This window comes from Vicugna pacos, chromosome 27 (assembly GCF_048564905.1).
Source record: "Vicugna pacos chromosome 27, VicPac4, whole genome shotgun sequence".
NCBI lineage: Eukaryota > Metazoa > Chordata > Mammalia > Artiodactyla > Camelidae > Vicugna > Vicugna pacos.
The window spans coordinates 8,678,729-8,697,434 of record NC_133013.1 but is presented as its reverse complement, the minus strand read 5'-3'; the positions used below and the strand labels follow the sequence as shown (position 1 = coordinate 8,697,434).

The window sequence follows — 18,706 nt, the reverse complement described above, 5'->3', positions numbered from 1 at the left end:
GGGAGCCTCCTAGGAGGCAAGGATTCAGTTTTAGTTTGGGTTCACTGGCTAAGTCTTTGATGACCTTGGCTGTTCAACTTCCCCCAACTTCAGTTTTTCCATCTGTGAAAGGGGGTGAATGGCTCCTACTCATTCATTTCTCACATGGCTATGCCAGCAATCAGTCAGATACGATCCACCTGTTGTTATCCTGTGTCCCCTTCTGGATGGCACATCATAGAACAGTCCTGGATCTGTACCTCCCTGCCATCCCCACCCCCCACCCCCCGAGTACACTGACCTCACCACATCTTTCCCAGACCTGCCCACCTCCTCCTCAGGGGCGGATCTCTCTAAGGCAGCGTGTTCTGAGTACACCCTAAACCTTGGCTCCGGCACATTGGAGAGACACTGTGTATTTAACGCTGCTGGCTAATAAAACAACCAGCAGTTTCCTATAAAAAGTTACAGTGGGATAAATCCACAATAAAATATCCATGCCCTTTATTTCACTTCACAGAAAGATTTGAGCATCCCAACTAAATGGAGTCACAGCAGATGCTGGGCAGATGTTTCTCAGGCGAGGGAATGGGAGACAATAATTAGTCTCAATTAAGTTCTCAATAAATTATGTAGCGGATTCCTTCAGCCACTCAGCCCTGAGTGGCTTGCTGGGCCAAAGTCAGTGAACCTGGTCCAAAACTATTTAGAAACTTTGGACTGCTCTGGATAATTCATGGTCTGAGCAGACTGCAGAGAGTCTTGGCATGAGGAGAAATAATGAATCCCATAACCACTTTCAATTGAAAATAATAATTTGTTAATAATTTTAATAGCTAATGAGCTACAGAACCCGTGTGCCTGAGCCCTCCGAGCAGAAAGGAAAGAGATTCATTTTGTTTCTGGCTTTATTAGGTCTGTGGCATTAAATCTCCCTGCGTGCTTCTGAGATTTTTATTCAGCAAGTATCGTGTCAGAATGATCTATTTTCTCTAGAACACTGCTGCTTCTCCTTGATTTATAAAAATGGGTTCCTAAGCATCTGTTCAGCAAAGGTGTTTCTGTCTAATTGGGTCTGAAGGATTTCCCACCAACAGGGGCACACGAGACTGGCCGCCCCCAACCCTGCCACTGAGAACCACACAGAGAGAAGAGACCGCTACATCGAGTCTTGGGCTGAGTTCTGTGACATCGTCTTCCTCCTTCAAGTGTTCGATCTTTACTTTGAGGTGAACAAAAGGAAATCTTACTTAGAATGTTGTAGAGAATGTCCCATTCCTTGATGAACAACGTGGGCTCACTCAGAGTCCAGACCCCTCTCCCTTCGCCCTCAAAGGTCTGGTCACATTTTGCTGAGAATGAATCTTCTCCAAGCACTTGCCTTACCCCTGGCTCTTCTCAAAGAAATCCCCTAGCACAGAGCCTCCCAACAAATGTTTTTTTGAGTTTACCTTAATTCCATGGTTGTCAATGAAGAAAATTGAGAAGTGATCTGGAGCTTCCTAAAATGAGCTTTGTGCTGGTCTCCAGGGGGTTCCTGTCTACACTTTCACTCATTTTAGGCATCTTGTAGAGTTGCATTTTTTACTTAGTAGATATTATAAATATAACTCATGCACATGGTAGAAAATCTGGAAGGTATATAAAAATGTAAAGCAAGAGAGCCAAAGACCCTACGTGTGCTTAGTTTTTTCTGCAATGTATTTTCTTTAACGATGTCATGCTATAAACAAATCATTTTAGATTTTGCTTATTTCACTCTTGATAGCAGAAGCAATTCCTCTGTGATCAAAAATCTTTTCTCAGGAGTGATTTTGTAATGCTTACATAGCACTCCATGGTACAGATAGAGCCAAATTACTTAACTGGTGCATACTGGTGGACATTTGGGCAGTTGCCAATTTTGTCTATATTTTGGTTGATTTCCAAAGGGTAGAAATTGAAGTCCTGATTCCAAGGCGATGAATGATGCATTCAGAAGACCACCAGGGCCTGCTCAGATCTGTGCATGACGGGGAACTCGTTACACTATCACCGGGATGTCTATCCCAAGAGCTTGTTGGAGCACCAGAGTAAGTATGCTTGTTCTCTAGAAGATGATGGTTAACATGTGCAAAGGCACTGGGGCAAGTAAGTCTCTGAACCCCTTCTAGGTCTCTCTTTAGTCTTCTTTTTCGTCAACATACACAGCCCTTCAGTTGTTCTTCATGAGGTAGCAGTACCTAGGCCACTCACCCTTGACCCCACACCTCCTGCTTTAGACATACCCAGCCAGTCAATGTTTAATTAACATACAACCTGAAAATTACACTCTCCAGTTATAACCTGACCAGCTTCAAGTCAGTAAGCAATAAGAATACACAGACTGGACTCTTGAACGTGCTGGATGTTAACGTCCGTTAGCCTTCATTTGATTCCCAGTGAGATGAGGAAAGGGAGAGTTCCGTAAAGTAACCTGCTCAGGGTCACACAGCCAATGAGAGGTGAGGTGGGCTCTCCCCACCCACTCCGCCCAGTCCTGTTGTGATGCGGCGTACCTACTGCTTCCTGGTACCTCAGCACATCCATACAAATCCCAGCCGGGCATCTGTCCTGTGCCCAAGGCCTAAGCTCTTCTTACGGCACTAAGCTGTCCTGTTTCCCTCTCAGTCTCCCCCACCCGAAGGAAGCTCTGAAAGGCTGAGAGGAGCCTCTTCATCAGGTTAGCCTCAACTGGACACGACGTCTATACATAGTACGTGCTCAGTTAAATCTCTTAAATGAGTGAATGAAGAAACAGCTTTAAATGCTCAGGCTGAGTTTAATGTCAATGGACACCCCCAGGAATCCCCACTTTTGAGTTCCTGCCAAACATGATATATCCTATATATTTTTATTTCCAGGTAGGGGGGACTTTTGCACTTTTAAAGCATTTTTGTTTATTTCCAACTTTGCTTTGTGATCAGAGGGTATTGCTTGTACAATTTCTGCTTCCTGGAACCTGCTGATGTTTTCTTAGTGCATTTGAGAAAAAGGTATGTTCTCTATTACCAGGGTGTAGTGTTCAATGTACGTGACTTTTCTGATTGATTGTGTTGTTTAGATCTTTTACATCCCTCCTTTTCTTAAAATTTACTCACCACTTGATCTGTCTTATATTGAGAGTGATGTGTTAATGTCTTCTATTCCCAATAAATTTCTATCTATGTTTCTTTGCGTCTCCTGTGGTTTAGTTTTTACATAGGTATTTGCTGTGCTATTTGGGGCATAAATATTCATTACTGCTATACCTTGGGTTTCGTTTTTGTTTTCTTGCTTTTAGAGGGGAGGTAATTAGGTTTCTTATATATTTTTAGAGGAGGTAATGGAGATTGAACCTAGGACCTGGTGTATGCTAAGCATGAGCTCTACCACTTGAGCTATATCCTCCCCCATTACTATTATACCTTCATTGTTAAATATTTCTGTCTCCATCTTTGCTTTAGTCTTAGCTTTAAGATTAAACAGATTAAAACGCTCACCATCAGCCCTTTTACCAAAGTGTCCCCCATCATCTCTTGGTTAGGTGAAGAGGATCCTATCATACAGGGGCTGGTAAACTATAGTGTGAGGATCAAACCCCTTGACATTTGTTTTTGTAAATAAAGTTTTATTGGAACACAGCCCTGCACATTTGTTTATGTATTGGCTATGGCTGCTTTTGTGCTACAATGAGAGAGTTGAATAGTTATGATGGAGATAACATGGCTTGCAGAGCTGATTCCTTTCATGGAAAAGTTTGCTAAGTCCTGGTCTGGTAGATTCCGCAAGAAAGGCTCATGGGTACAGTCCCCTAAACTTTTGCATATTCAAAACTATCTTTCTACCTCCTTGATACTTGAAAGAAACTTTTACTAGATATAAAAACCACAGCGTACATTCTCCTTCCTGGTCTGCTGTCTTGTAATAATACAACTCAAACCCTTATGATCACTGAGAACCGGAAGTCTGTGTAGCACTCACTGGAACCACAAGCTGGGGGTGGGGGATGGTAGCAAGGGAGAGCAGAGGAGGTGCCCTGGTTCTGGGAGGAGCCCTATCACATAACAGCCACAAATTTCTGTGGAGCTTACTAATCTCATGGCAGTCTCCACCACGGATGCCTGTCCAGAAGAGTCACGTGACAGGAGGCTGACCAACTCCACAGGCAGCACTGCAGACAGAACTACCAGGGACCTCCTTGGATACGGATCAAGGAGACCTGGATCTAGCTGTAGCTCCATGGTGATGGGCCATCCACCTTCAGTTTTCCTGCTTTATCTTTAGCATTATACCTCTGCTGATCTGTCCCTCCACCTCAATAACACTGTCTGAGAGGCACTGAGCATTCTCATTAAATTCTCCCTCATTCGGGGCATGCACACAGCCTTCTTTCCTAAGATGCATGCAGACCATCTGTCTAAATCATTGATTTGTCCTTCAGTTGTGCCAGCGGTTGACAGCAGGCTGAGGCTGCATTCCTTGGACTCGCCCATTTATCCATTTGGGAAACTGAAATCCACCCTCGGACTTCTGACTCTGCTCTTATCAGCCACAATTTCAGAGAACCAGTCAGCAGAGCCTTAGAGATAACATCTGTAGAGTTCTGTAGCATCTTGGATTGGATTTCCTCCTGGAATAGGGTTTTGGATCCCTCTAAAAAATCATGATGATGACAGTGATCATAAAAATGACATATTTAGCACTTACTATGTGCCAAGAACTGTTCTAAGCAATTTATTTCTATTAACTCATATAATTCTCATGACAGCCTTATGAGGTGGGTGCTATCTGTGTCCCCTGTTTTACAGAGGCTGAGTGGCCTGGCTGAGGCTCCCCAGAGGCAACTGTGAAGCTGGGATGGGAACCCAGCAGCTGACCCTGGTTCTTGAACTTGGACACGCGCTGCTTCCGGGGGGCTCAGGCTCCACCTTCTCCATACTGTTCCTGGCCGCCATGCTCTGTGTACTTTCTGCTATCTGGCCCAGTTTTAATTCCATTCTCTTTGTTGAAAAGCAGCAGTGGGTTGGAGCAGCCTTTTGGCCTTACTGGGCGTATCTTCCCAGTTTTTCTTGCTTTGAAGGTTAAATTAATAAACAACAAAAATCTATCTTTGTAGACACTTTGTAAGTAGGGCTCAGCTTGCAGGCCTCCGCCTGCCTGGCCTGAGCTGCCTGCAGAGGTTCCAAGCTGTTTCCTACCCGCCCTTGCCACCTTCCCCTTTCTCTGCTGTTCTTAGGCCTTTGCATCTTGCTCATCCAGGGCGTCCTGTGTCTGTCTCCTCTCTTACGTCTTGTTGGTTCTATCCATGATTATGGCATCTGAATCACATCTTCCAGAACTTCCCCTACCCACTGAGCTGTACTGACCTTCTTTGGCTACGGGATCAGAACTAGCTCTACTGTGACTTTTATTTATTCTGTTTTCTAAATGCAGAGGTATCTGTGCTGAACTTTGTCCGGAGTTGCCTCTCCAGACTATGGCAAACTGCAGAGTGATATGGTCAGTCATCGCATCCCAGGTTTTGGTCACCATCATCCCAGTGACTCCTCCTCTCTGGTTTGTAAGAATTAAAGTCAGAATGGTAGACACTTTCATAGCATCCTTCATCTTCTGAGAGAAGAGCAAGTGGTAAGTGCTTTGTCTATAAACTTGGGTGACCAGTTGCCTGACCCCCATGTCCATCTCTAGTTATAAGAGCCTCTGGAGAGCAAGGCTTCCTTGAGGGTCCAGCCTGCATCCAACTTGGGTGGGTCTCTGGTCCCAGCTGGCCTCTCCCCTCAGTGGTCTGGGCTCTGGGTCTTCCATTCCTCCAGGCCTCCGAAGATGAGATAATTGACTATCCAGATTAGCCACACACTCTTTCTACTAGAGGATTTTTGCATCTGCTGTCAAATTCAAGTCATGGGACACAATTCACCAACCTTGGTTGTTCTCATCATACTTCTTGAGTTAAAATTTCAAGTCACTTTTGTTATCACATGTCAGTGGCTCTCTGTGTGGTAACTGGACCACCAAGTCTGGGGGTGGGCCCAGTACTCTGTCGGTCAACAAGACCCCAGTGGGTGGTGGTGCAGGAGAACCACTGCACATGCTATAAGAATCATCTCCTGGGGCCCATGTCTAGTTTCTGCCTGGCTCTCTGAGAATGGTTAGCTCTTAGGTCACCCTTTGTCCTCCTTAACAACTCACTGGGCAGGTGCAGCTGAAAGTTTTTCCCTCCCTGCTCTCAAGATTTAGTGTAAAGCTCTCTTCAAGTGGCCAGGGAGTGCTCCCTTCCCAGGAAGCAGATCAGGAGTCGCGGAAGGGAAAGCACAATGGAGCTACATGCTTGGTGTGCGCCAGAGCACACTCATTACCTCTGAGGTGCTAATTTCTGCTCTTAATGCCTTAAGGAATTCTTCTTGGAAATTATGTACTTGGGTTTCACCAGGCTCCTTCCTTCAGTGGTATTCAGATCCAAACACAGGTTAGCAGGCAGAGGTGCTGGCAGGATGCACCCACGTCAAGTGTAACTTCATTACTCGAACTCCCACCACCTCTCCAGCCCGCCTTATAATGAGCCACCGTGGCTCTACACATCTGTGAAGCTTCCAGCCAGGCACCGAGCTGTAACCCGACCTGGGGTCTGAGGGATGTTAATAATCCCCTTTGCTCCCCCAAGTCCTACCCCTGGCCTGCTGATAATAACATCTGAAGTCCACAAATATAGAGCTCAGAAACATGCACGAGGTTAGAAATGAACCACTGGAGATTACTCTGTTGTTTTAATTTACTCTGAAATATATATGTTATATAAACTTGTTCTGACAAAGGGGAAAGTTAGCATACACTAGGGCCTTCCCCCAAACCTTCATTACCTGGAAAATACCAGCATGGGTTATTTAAATTATGTAGTAACACACTGCATTAAAAGAGTGTGTGAGTGTGTATGTGTGTGTGTGTGGGTGGGTGTACGTGCACGCACATGTGGTGTCTTAAGAAATGATGGATAACACATAAAGTGCTAGGGTCCAACAGCTGGCTGATGTTTATCATTAATACAGTTTTGCAGCTGAGCAGTGATGATGGTTTTGGCTAGCGTTCACCGAGTGCTTACTCGAGACGGAGGAATTTATAGGCATTACTTCACCTAATCATCTCAAGACTTCTATGAGAGAGGGTCTAATTTCCCAGTTTCTAGAGGGCGGGATCAGGTAACTTGCTCATGAGTTTGCCTGCAGCCAGAGGTGGATCTGGGGCCCAAACCCATGGTTGTCTTGACCATCGAGTCCCTGACCTCAGTAACTCTAGGCTACATGGAGAGAGCATTCTTTTCCTGATCAGCTGCTGAGCCTAGCAAACTGTGTGCCTTGGTTCCCTTACATAGTAAAGATTAATGATCTTTTGTTCCTAACTTTAAAACACATCTATTTGAATAAAGGCCATAGTAAAGCAGGACTGGCTGAAGGAAGGATTTAAGAGATTTCTGCAGGAGCTGAGGGTGGAGTGAGAAGGGCTACTGGGAGGGTCTGGGGTCAAGTCAAAGTTGGAGTCAGAGCAAGGTCACATCAAAGTGGGCTGTGGGCAGGACACAGCCTGGATAAGCCCACCACTGACTGTGCTGAGGGGGGAGGTGAATGACTTAAAACCAGGGGACAATCAAACCACACCAGGGTCCCAAGCCAGCCCCTGACTTTACCCTTCTGTCAAAGGAACATCTGTCCAGGCCAGACATCTGCCCCCCAGCACGTAAACACTCATGGTGCTGGAATGAACCTGCATTTTCAACACAATGCCACCCACCACAGAGGTGAGAAATTCTGGGCTGGCCAAGGCGCTTTCCCTCTAGCTGTACGAAACAGTTCATCCATCTGTCCAAATGACTTGCCAGCCCTCCTAAACCCTAGGAGCTGTTGGGCACTGGGGAGACAGCAGCGGCATACCTAAGTTTGGCACACGGTAGGTGCAGAGTGAATTGGTCGCCAACAAGGTCCTTAACCTTGTGCGGAAGAAAAAGGAGGACAGTAAACAAAGGGCTGACACAGGTATCCTGCCCACACACGGCATTTGGCCCAGGTGAATTTATTGTTTGGTCCCAGTGGACACACTGGAGGTGTCAGAAGCTGTGGGTTTGAACCCTGAATGGGCAGGTTTGGTTTCTTACCCTGAGAATCCTGGGCCTGGGCCACAGAAGACCTCTTACCTGTCCAGTCCCTTTAACTTGTGCCACTGCTCCCTCGGCAATGACTGGGAGAGAGTAACGGCCCCTCCCAGCCTCTCTGAGCCCAACGTCCCCTGGCTGGGGGTCCGCAGGGGGTCGTCTCAGTCTTCATAGGATGGCAGCTTGCAAGCACTTCCCCCTGTCCCCTGACACTCTGCACACCCAGGCCTCCTGGGAAACCACCCTCACATCTGAACCCCTCATCTGAGACAGCTGAATTCCTGTGTTTTCATTTCTTTTCCAGCCTGGGTCCAGATAACGCTCAGAACAAGCCAGAAAACAGACCAACTACGCATTTAGCAAAACCGTTCTCGGCTTTCATTTTAAAACTGCATGTTTCACTTCCAGATAAAGGAGGCACCACGGTTCCTCTCAATCTCCTTCTGAGCCCAAGGCCACTCCATTGCCCTCGCTGACTTCTCTCGCCCACTTTAAAATAACTATTTAAGAGGGCCCTGATCCCAAAGGGTCCTTTCTCATCCATGGTAGAAGCAGGTTGTACTGTTTTTAAAATGGTGTAGCACTAATTTAGAATGGTGTAGCAGAAAGTATGTAAGACTTAAGCAGGATAACTGGTTTGAGTTCTACTTGCTGTGGGCAATGACCTTGGGTAAACTGCCTAACAACCAAGTGTCTCGAAGTCTTCATCTGTAAAATGGGTGACTACACCAACTTCCCAGCCCCCCTTTATTGCTGACAGGCAGGAACAGACTGGCTCACTCCCGCCCCACGCTGGATTCCTGCTGCCGCCGTAATTTCCATCTTCTCAAGAAGGATACAAGTCCTCAGTTTCAAGATTCTCACTTTTATGATAAATGAATTTCGAATATTCTTCTGAGAGGAAAAAAAGTTTCTCTGGGATTTATAGGAACAAACTGATTCACAGCAAAGAAGCAGAAGGACAGTGAATGAGCTTGACCAGCAGCTGATGAGACCACCGGCCCCAGTGACATTTCTTTTCAGCCATCACACCCAACCAGGTTACCCTCCAGGAACTGGCACTGGTGTTGGTACAACTTGGGGGTTAAAATAACCAGGAGAAGCCCGGGTTTGGTAACAGGTTGTACCACACCCAGGCACTAAGAGCTCGGAAAAAAACTCTCATGCTTTGAGAATCATACGGCTGCTGATGCTGAAAGTTCACGTCCAAGAGTAACATTCCCGTCAGGCGGCCTTTCTTACCAGGACACAGGAATTTTCCAGTACAGTAGCCCTCCTGCTAACAGGCTTGCCGGCGCTCGTCCTGGCTGGACAGAGTCCGCTGGACGGGCTTTCCTCGTCTCGGTTTGATCATGACGTCAGCGTGTCGCTACGTGTTCGGGGCTGAGGACACGTCTGCTGCTTTTGCCTGCCCAGTGTCGTCTTCCTTTTTCTGGTGAGAATACCTTGGTTTTCTTTTAGGTGTCTACACCACGTCCCTGGAGAGCATGTGAGCCAAACCAGGCTGATTAGACCTCCTCCAGGAAGCTGGGCTCTCAGTGGAGGGGAGGCACAGCGCACACAGCGAGTGCCCTGCAGAGCCTGTCTGCTGGAGCTGCCTCTGAGATGCTCTCTCCAATATCCTCTTCAGCATCTCTTCAATTTTGGGAGCTACTCCACATCCTTTCTCTATACTCCTGTCTTTTTGGTACAGTTTTAGATGCAGTTTCTGTTGTCTGGAATCAAAGAACCTCGATGTGCCCATTTTTTTGAGTCTAGCATTTTGATTCACGAAAGATAAAACCCAGGGAGTTTTAGAAGTTGGTGGTCCCAGGTCACCGCCTTTGCATTTCCAAGACTCCAGAGCAGGTGGGAGTCTGGTTCCATCTGCAGCCATGTCATTAGCTAGCCGGGTGGTCTCCTGCCTGTCACCACGCTTGACCATCTCTTCAGCAGGAGGAAGAGGTCAGCCGAGTGTACTTTTTTGGTGGAGGCGCAGGATCACCCTGAGCAGCTCACCTTGCAGGGTAGTAGCACCTTAAGCCTTCTGCCAGGAGCACCTGTCTCTAGAAGCTCTAGGAAGGGTGGCTTCCAAGATAAAAATTCTCCTGGAGAAAGACTCTAATTGCAGTGCTCTCACAGTGAGTCACAGTGCACAGTGATGCCTCAAAAGTGTGCTGGTGAGGGACCGGGGAGTTAAAAACCCCACACAGCTCCGTGTAGCCCAGCATTTCCCTTTCTTGTGTAACCATGGAGACCTTCCTCCCTCTATCCTATGATCTGATGTTTCTACCAGAACCTGGAGAATACACACTACCCCTTGGTTCCTGATAGATCACTGTGATCTTTGTGGTTTTTGGTTTTGCTCCTCAGACTGAGTTTCAACTTTTCCATTTACCTTTCCTTTCCAGTCATTGTGACATAAAAATCAAATGCAAACATCTAGTGCTTAATGCGCTTTATATTTTATAACTCAGAAAAGTCAGGAAAAGAGAAGGACTTCTTAATGGGTCCCAGGGTCCACATGCAAAGCATTACTCAACAGGAGAATTCTGTTACCTGTGAAACTGGTATCTGGAAATTCTCTTGTCCTCTGTAATGATCAAAGGGAAGGGTGTTCAAATGATCAAAGGATTTAAGCATGAAGGAAAAGAAGAAAACAGAAGATTTAAATTCAAGACAAGACTCTGAAATGCCTTCTTTCTTCATCCGGAATGTTTCTTACTATAGACAAATAAGAAAAGGCTTCAAAACCTTACTATTTAATTTAAATACAAGTGAGGTTCTAGAATTTGAGTAGTGTCATTCACCATTTTTTCCACTTCGGGCATTCTTTTCTATTTTTCACAAGGATTGGGGGCCACCCCTCATCCCAAATGTCTGGAGAGTGGACTGAGCCTGAGAGATGAGAACCCCACTCTACAGGTTCCTAGGCTGTTACTGCGGACCTGTGAGGACGTACATCTCCAGGCCTTGCCCTTGCCACCATGAGGTCCTGCCCTCGCCACCATGAGGTCCTGAGCTGAGGGCTCCTGATCTGCCACATGGGGTGGGCAGTGCCAAGGGTGCTCTCCTCCAGACTCTCATATCCAAGGCACAGTGAGCAGAGGAGTGAAAATTAAATTTACCTATTTTATTTTGGAGGCAAGCAGGAAAGAAAAGCTCTAAGTTTCAGACGAGCTAGAAATGAATTAAACAATGGTATCTTTCAGACTTTGGCTGCACCTTAAGAGCCACATGTTACAGGCTTCATTCTTAAGTCATGATCACATACACACACAGAACATGCTTTCCTAAAAACATGAGGGATTCCATTCAGTTTTAACCTAAAATAAGGCAAACTGGCTAAAATAATTGAGCAAAGAGGACAAATTTAAAATCCAAATACACCTCCTTGCAGATGACTATTCAATTCGATTGCCAGTAAGAGACTGAATATTCTTTTCTGAATCCCCCTAATTCAATGCACAGGACAGTCTGTACTGCCTGGGAAGAAGTTCAAATCATAAATACTATAGGGAAATATCTAATAGCTCCGAATGGCCTTTTCAAGTAGCCAAGAAACTCTAAAGATTGAAAAAAACATTAAATCTGGTGAAGCATGAGCCATGTGTTCCAAACTGAGCCCATCTCCCTGTCATACCCCACCCTCCCTGCTCCGGGGCCATCTGGAACGGGGTCTCAAGGAGCTGGCGCACAGGGTTACTCTTTGGAAGCCAGATGATGGCAGGGCCTCTTCCCTGCAGACTGTGGTCAGCAAGGTGAGGGCTGCCGGCCACAGTCATAACAGCTGAGCTGATCTGTGATTTCTGCCTCTCCTGCCAATGTCAGGTCCAGGTTTGCCGATGTGTTTGAGTTGGTGTGCAGGATGCTGGAGAGAGGCCTTCTGCCCTGCGTGTCAGATTCCAGATTCCACATGGTTATGGCAGGGTTTGGGAGCAGGATCCACAGAGCGAGGGGCAGGATTAGAGTAAAGAGGTGTTAATGGTGTGAGATGGGAAGGTAAAGGAAACTGTCGGGAACTCAGCGGAAAAAAAAAAAAAGGGTTGAAGAAAATGAAAGGGAGATCAGGGGGAATAAAGAAAAACAAGGGAAAAAGACAACCATCTCTGTTGTTTTAAAGGTCAAAGAGTAACAATAATATAGAAAGGCTCTCGCACCTCGCCAGATTCAACAGCCGGCTGCATTCTGGCTTCTTCAATCAAGTTTACACCGCTGGCTTCTTGGGCTCCTCTTCCAGGTTACAGGCTCTGTTTTCCCATCATGCCCACCCCCATCCTCTGAAGCAGCCTTTTTTTTTCCTCCAGGGCCTGTAATTAACTTCCCCAAACACCACCCCGTGACTCAAGTTCAGCTTTTACTTATGAATTACATCTCTTTCCGATTGTCTAGCACTCATTTTTTAAGGTCAATCTCTTCACTTTGCTTCACTTACTAACCCAAGTCCATATGATTGTATGTTTTTAAGAAATACTCATGACAACTAGATTGTGCTATGCAATGGTTCAAATTATCATGTGTGCATATGTATATACACAATATCTGCACATCATACATATACATATAGGTGTACTGTGCATGTGTTTGTAAATAAGTAAAACTAGCATCTGCAATAATTTTAAAATCTATAAGAGCACACATTTCTTTAGCCAAGCAATAAAGACTCTTTGATGAGTCATGCTCTTTCATTTTCATGTGTCCACTTCAAGGAACAGTATCAAGTCAGTTGGTTCAAAATACACAAATAAACAAATGAGTAAATAAAATCAGACTATAAAGCAGGCACCCAGACATGTCATTTCTAGGCTCTGAGGCAAATTCCAGGTGCTGACTTGTCTTTTACCAAATTTATTTTCTCCTCTGCTTTTGGAAATGCCATTCATCCTTTAAGGCTAATCTGCATGATTTTACAGAGTCGGGAAGGAAATGAAAGGGGACGGGACAGAAAGGGGAAAGTGGCGGGAGGGAAGAACCTAACATTTATTAAGTTACCTGAGAGCAGAGAGCTTGCCTGTCTTCTCACCTCTAAATACCTTGGTACCTAGAACATGTCCTGGTGACTGAGAAGATGCCCCATAAACACAGGTTGAATGAATGAAATTACTGGCTGTACTGTGTACCAGGGTCATGCTGGATAGTTTTAAAAACAGTACTGAATAATTGGGTGATAAAAAGTCATTCCGTATAACAATGTCCCCCCCTTTGTATAATGAGAGGATGCCTTCCCTGAGGCGGTACCTGCAGAGTTCGGGCTCATGCTCAGGCTGTGGTCCCAACATCTCAGTGGGCAAAACAAGGGTAGGGAGTAACCTAAGGCAGTGCCAGCAAGCCAGCACTCATGGACCAAGTCCAGCCTGCGGCCTGCACAGCCTAGGAGCTAAGAACGGTTTTTTTACATGTTTAAAGCGGTTATAAAACAAACAAACAAACAAAAAACAGATAGCAGAGATTGTATGTAACCCACAAAGCAAAAAATTTTTCTATTTAGCCCTTTACAGAAAAAGTTTGCTGACCCTTGTCCTAAGAAGACACTAAGAATGTGCTTCTGAAGTTGCTTTTCATCTAAAGGGTGTTTGGCTTGAACTCGTGTTCGAACATGGTGAGACTGCAGGGCTGGGCTCTGTGAGCACACACAAGCTCGATGTCCTCCAGGCTTACAGCAGCTCTGTAGCAACAATATATAGAGTTTTCACCCTTGTTAACTCATGCTTGTTCATGTGACTTTTTTGCAGGTGTTTTCCTACACAATTTTCTGGTTAATTTTGTAGTGCAACAGAGTCCTCTCCTGGAAAATCTATGGGTGGCAAAATCATAAAGGTGCTACACTGGTCCACTTGGTATAATGGTCAGAGGACTTTGCTATGGAGCTTTGAATTCACCTGGAATCTAGGTGAAATACTCAAGACCTCTAATCCATCTTTTACTAAATCTGGGGAATTCTTGATTGTTGTCAGCTTGATTTTCTGCTCCATTCTCCCTCTCATCTCCCTCTGTGACTCCAATTATACTTATGTTAAAATGGCTGACACTGCTCCACAGGTCACTTGAGTTTCTGTCATCACCACAGTCTTTTCTTTCCATTTTCCAGACTGGAAAATTTCTATTCCTCCATCTTCAAGTTTACTGATCTTTTTTTCCATTATCTCCAATCTGTTAGACCCATCAAGTGATTTTTAAAAAACATTTTAGATATGGTCTTTTTCAGTTCTAAAATTTGGTTCTTTTTCAGCAGAGTGTCTTTTTGTCTGATAAAATTTCATATATGCTCACTGATTACGGTCATATTTTTCCTTACATCTTTGAGCATAATTATAACAGCTGCTTTGAAACTCTTGTCTGCTAATCCCAACCTATATGTAATCTTGGAGTCAGTGTCCATCAATTGCCTTGTCTCTCGAGTATGGGTCATATTTTTCTGTTTCTTTGTATGTCTAGTAATTTTGGATTGTATTCTGAGCATTGTGAATGCTATGTTAATCTATAGCAGTGCTGTTCAATAGAAATAAAATGTGAGCCACATATGTAATTTTAATTTTCTACTATTCACATTAAAAAAGTAAAAGGAACAGGTGACTTTAATATATTAATAAAGAATAATAATATATTTTATGTGACCCAATGTATCAAAAATATAACTATTTCAACATGTAATCCATGTATTTGGATACAATGACCCAATGTATCCAAAAATATCATTATTTCAACATGTAACCAAAGATATTTTACAATCTCCATACCAAATCTTTGAAATCTGGTACACATTTTACATTTACAGCATATTTTGATTTGGACTGGCTAGTGGCTACCACGTTCATCAGCACAGCTCTAGAGTACCATTCTAGGAAAAAGCTGAGGATCGGTCCAAAACAAGCTACTCCATCCTTATGGGAAGCAGCATCCTTGACTGACAATTTTTTTTTTACATTTTTTATTGATTCATAATCATTTTACAGTGTTGTGTCAAATTCCAGTGTTCAGCACAATTTCTACAATTTTGAAATCCCAGTCTATCCCTTCCCACCCTCTACCCCCCCCCCCCGGTAACCACAAGTCTGTATTCTCTGTCCATGAGTCTATTTCTGTCCTGTATTTATGCTTTGTTTTTGTTTGTTTGTTTGTTTTTGTTTTTTAGATTCCACATATGAGCGATCTCATATGGTATTTTTCTTGACTGACAATTTTTAAACTTTATTCCTTGGTGTTTCACAGAGGTGCCAGGGGGCCTACCACAAGCTGAGGGGAAGGTGGAGTGCTCTAGGCTACTCTTCCCCATCATATATGTGTCTCAATCCAATCAGAGCAATTCTGACTTCATGTTTCATGTATTTCACTCCTGAGCATAGGAAATAATTTGATACTAAAACAGCTTGAAAACATGAATGAATTCTTGAAAAATATAATTCTTCAATGGATGCCTAGGATCTTTCTTGTTTGGTCATGCCCTTGAACCCATGCTGACCTCTCCTCTTCTAGAGTAAGTCTCTGTCACTTACCCCACTTTCTAACCATATCACAAGAGTCAGGTTTTCTCTGCTTTCAGGAGAAGAGACTATGGCCTGTCTAATCCTTGTGTCTTTAGAGTGGCAAGTCCTTCCTTCTTTGGTCCCATGTGCGTGTGACTGTGTGATTGATTGCTGGATGGGTTTGTTGGAGGGTTGCTCACACCCAAGATGCTCAAGACTTCCTGAATTGAGCCATGCTCCTCATGGCTTTCAGCACAAGGGTAGAATTTCATTCTTAATTTGCCAAGGACCACATAAAACCAATGAAGAAAGTCTCATCTCGATTTCCCTCCTGTCTTCCCTCTCTCATTCACACAAATACAACCAGTCTGACAAAGAAACAAGGGTTGGTGGAAAAATTAAATGCTCTGTGAAATTTCTGCACCAGACGAGTGGTACAAATTGAGGTGAAGAAGCCCTAAAAGCTGCCAGGTCAAAAGTCCAGCCTCTTGACAAAAGCTAAACATGCCTTCACCTGCTGCACAGAACCACAAAATAGAAACCATGCACCTCAACCCAGGGCAGAACGGGAGGCCAGGAGTGATATTACGCAATACAGCAGAGTCATATGCAAAGTCCCACTAAAACAGAAATAAGGCGGCTTAACTGACGAACACATTTCACACAATTCATCTTGGCTGACAGCCCAAGAGAATTCACTTTGGAGCACATGAGTTACATGACCATGAAAGCTGGGGTTGGAAAAAGAAGTTCTGATGGGTCCCAAATAATAAATAACCTTCTGATGTTAATTTCAGCCACTGAAACAAACCAATCACAAAAACTAACCTGTGCACACTTACTCATGGGTACTCACACTCTGACTTTCTTTCCTTCTTCTCCAAGACAACGTAACTTGGGGGAGGAGGTGACGTGTACCATTTGAAAGTGTGAGGAGATGGCTTTTTTTTTTTTTCCATGAGATGTTCTTAATGGCCTCCTATAAGATGCCTTACAGAGAGGACTATATACTTCCATCAAAGTTCCGACTTAGCCAGAATTTCAGAAATCACTCAGCAATGACAATGGAACACCAAGCAGGACTGTGGCATTAAAATGTATCACTGCCCCCCCCAACCCCGTCCCCGCATGCTGGTGCCCTGATCCTGGAGGGTCCAAGGTGGAGAACACAGCTGCTTACCGTGACTGGCATGGGTGGGAGTTGCACCTTCGGACCTGGGGCTCTGGCCGGCTCGCTTGAGGGCAGTCACTGTCATTCACCAGAGTCGTGGTCTTGTTGATAATTCTTGTGCAGGACACGATGGTTCTGCGTTCCCCTGGAAACCAGACCACACAGAACTGAGAGGCTGTGGTACACTCACCTGGAAAGGCCATTCAGTCACCTCACGGAGGAGTGTTCAGGTACATCTTTTGGTCAGTTTGTCATTTACGGTGACTGTTGTCACGTCTTATTGTTTGACAGAGAGGGAGAATCTCAGGGATGAGGGTGTATAAGACATGCAGGGGCAGCACGGGGCAGGAGAAAGATTCCAGAACAGGATCAGAAAGAAGCAACACTTCAGATCAGCTGTGTCCTTGGACAGCTTGGGATTCACTGAGGCCAAAGTTCTGATTTGGGTCTTTAATTTCCAACAAAAATTGCCAATCTCTACCTCTGTTCATTAGATGTTTAAAGTCTATGGTCTTGATCAAATACCTGTACATCAGCCCTCACCAGAAATGATGGCTATCTATTACAGAATCCCTACTCGCTGGAGAGAAGTGAGAAACAGGAAGGCTAGTCTGAAGGACACAGACCTGCATCCTGCAGGCAGGCAGTCCACCGCCAACCTGAGAATTCACCTGCCCATCAACTGCTACTCATGCCCAGCATCACCTGCTCTTGGGAAGCTTCCCTGACCGGTCACCCCGGTTGGATGTAGTCATTCTCTTGGGAGTTCCCAAAGCACCCTCCCGCTGCTTGGTCATGACTTTGCTGGGAGGGTAGGTGGTGGAGAATGGTTGGGAGCGAGGTGGGCAGCCTCTGGAGCGAGGCTGTCTGGGTTCAAATTTGACTTGATCACTAGCACTGCGATCATAGTATGGACCATGTTTCTGTGCCTTCGTCTCCTCTACTGAACTGATTCACTTCACTTCCCTCTGCCTTAGGGTGCTTCAGGGATGGTCAAAAGGAATTGATTGATGCATATAAAGTGTTTAGAACAGAGCCTGGGAGGGGTTAACTCTTCAGGTTAGCTACATCCTTACTGTCATTATAATCATTTGGGAAGTGTCACAATCAAAGGTTAACAGGCTGTCAAGTACAACTTTATGGATCCCAGGCTCCTTGGGTCTGTCTCCTGGGGAATCTGTCATGTGGGAATGACTCAAAATTATGGAGCCCTAAACTTGTGTCAGCATAAAAAGCATACAGCTGCCTCAAACCAGATTTCAGTTAGGGCTGCAGGTCAGGGAGCTGGGAGTCATCAGTGATGTAAAAGGACGCCATTGGGCCAGGGCTGACAGCAGCAGACGGCAGCCCCTCTCCCCTGAGGTGACGGGGGCCTGCTAACTCTCCCACTGGGGCCATGCTCAGTTTGCAGTAAGTTGCCCCCAAGGGAAAGTCTGGTGCAATCAGGGATATGGGCAGCGTGGAAGGATGACGGGGCTGACAGTGGGATCTTGAGACTGTGTCACCTCCTACAGGGCTGCTTGAGGAAGAGGCTGAGAACAAACAGTGGAGGCAGTCAGCCAAGATGTGCAGAAGAGGGAAGGGATTCCTATCTGACCCTGGCAAGTGTCTGACGGGTCCGGTTATGCTATGGCTATAATTCCTACCCCCGAGAAGTGGGACAAGTCACTTTAATGGTAAACGAGTCTCTACATATTGGATATCTGACAAACATCACCTTCACGGTCAGGAGCCAGGCAAAGCTGAGTGCTGGTGAGGCTGTGCCCCTGTTCCACGCTGCTAGCACACCCTCTGGGTTGGCGTTCCAGAGTCAAGGTCAACCTTTTGTCCTAACTCGGTGCCCATCAAAATCCACCCAGCCTGCACCCCACCTCCATGACCCCGCTGTGTGTCTGTCAGGGTGACAGAGTACACTGTACTAAGGGGCTGCTGCCTAAGAGTTCAGAAAGCTTCTGAGACAGGAAGGAAGGGGGA

The 18,706-nt window shown here is 45.4% G+C and overlaps 1 protein-coding gene across 5 annotated transcripts in view; it reads right to left on the bottom strand.

Annotated features, from left to right (window-relative positions):
• The window catches only part of ADAMTS17 (ADAM metallopeptidase with thrombospondin type 1 motif 17), a 293,369-nt gene that overhangs the window by 35,268 nt on the left and 239,395 nt on the right, over positions 1 to 18,706 (bottom strand). For 4 of the 5 annotated variants that reach the window (XM_031691884.2, XM_031691886.2, XM_031691885.2 and 1 more), the window contains one exon: positions 16,742 to 16,877. In XM_031691884.2, coding sequence (XP_031547744.2) covers positions 16,742 to 16,877 — 136 coding nt within the window. Of the gene's footprint in view, positions 1 to 11,335; positions 11,990 to 16,741; positions 16,878 to 18,706 lie in introns of those variants that run through there. The other variant, XM_072950692.1, reaches the window with a different exon arrangement.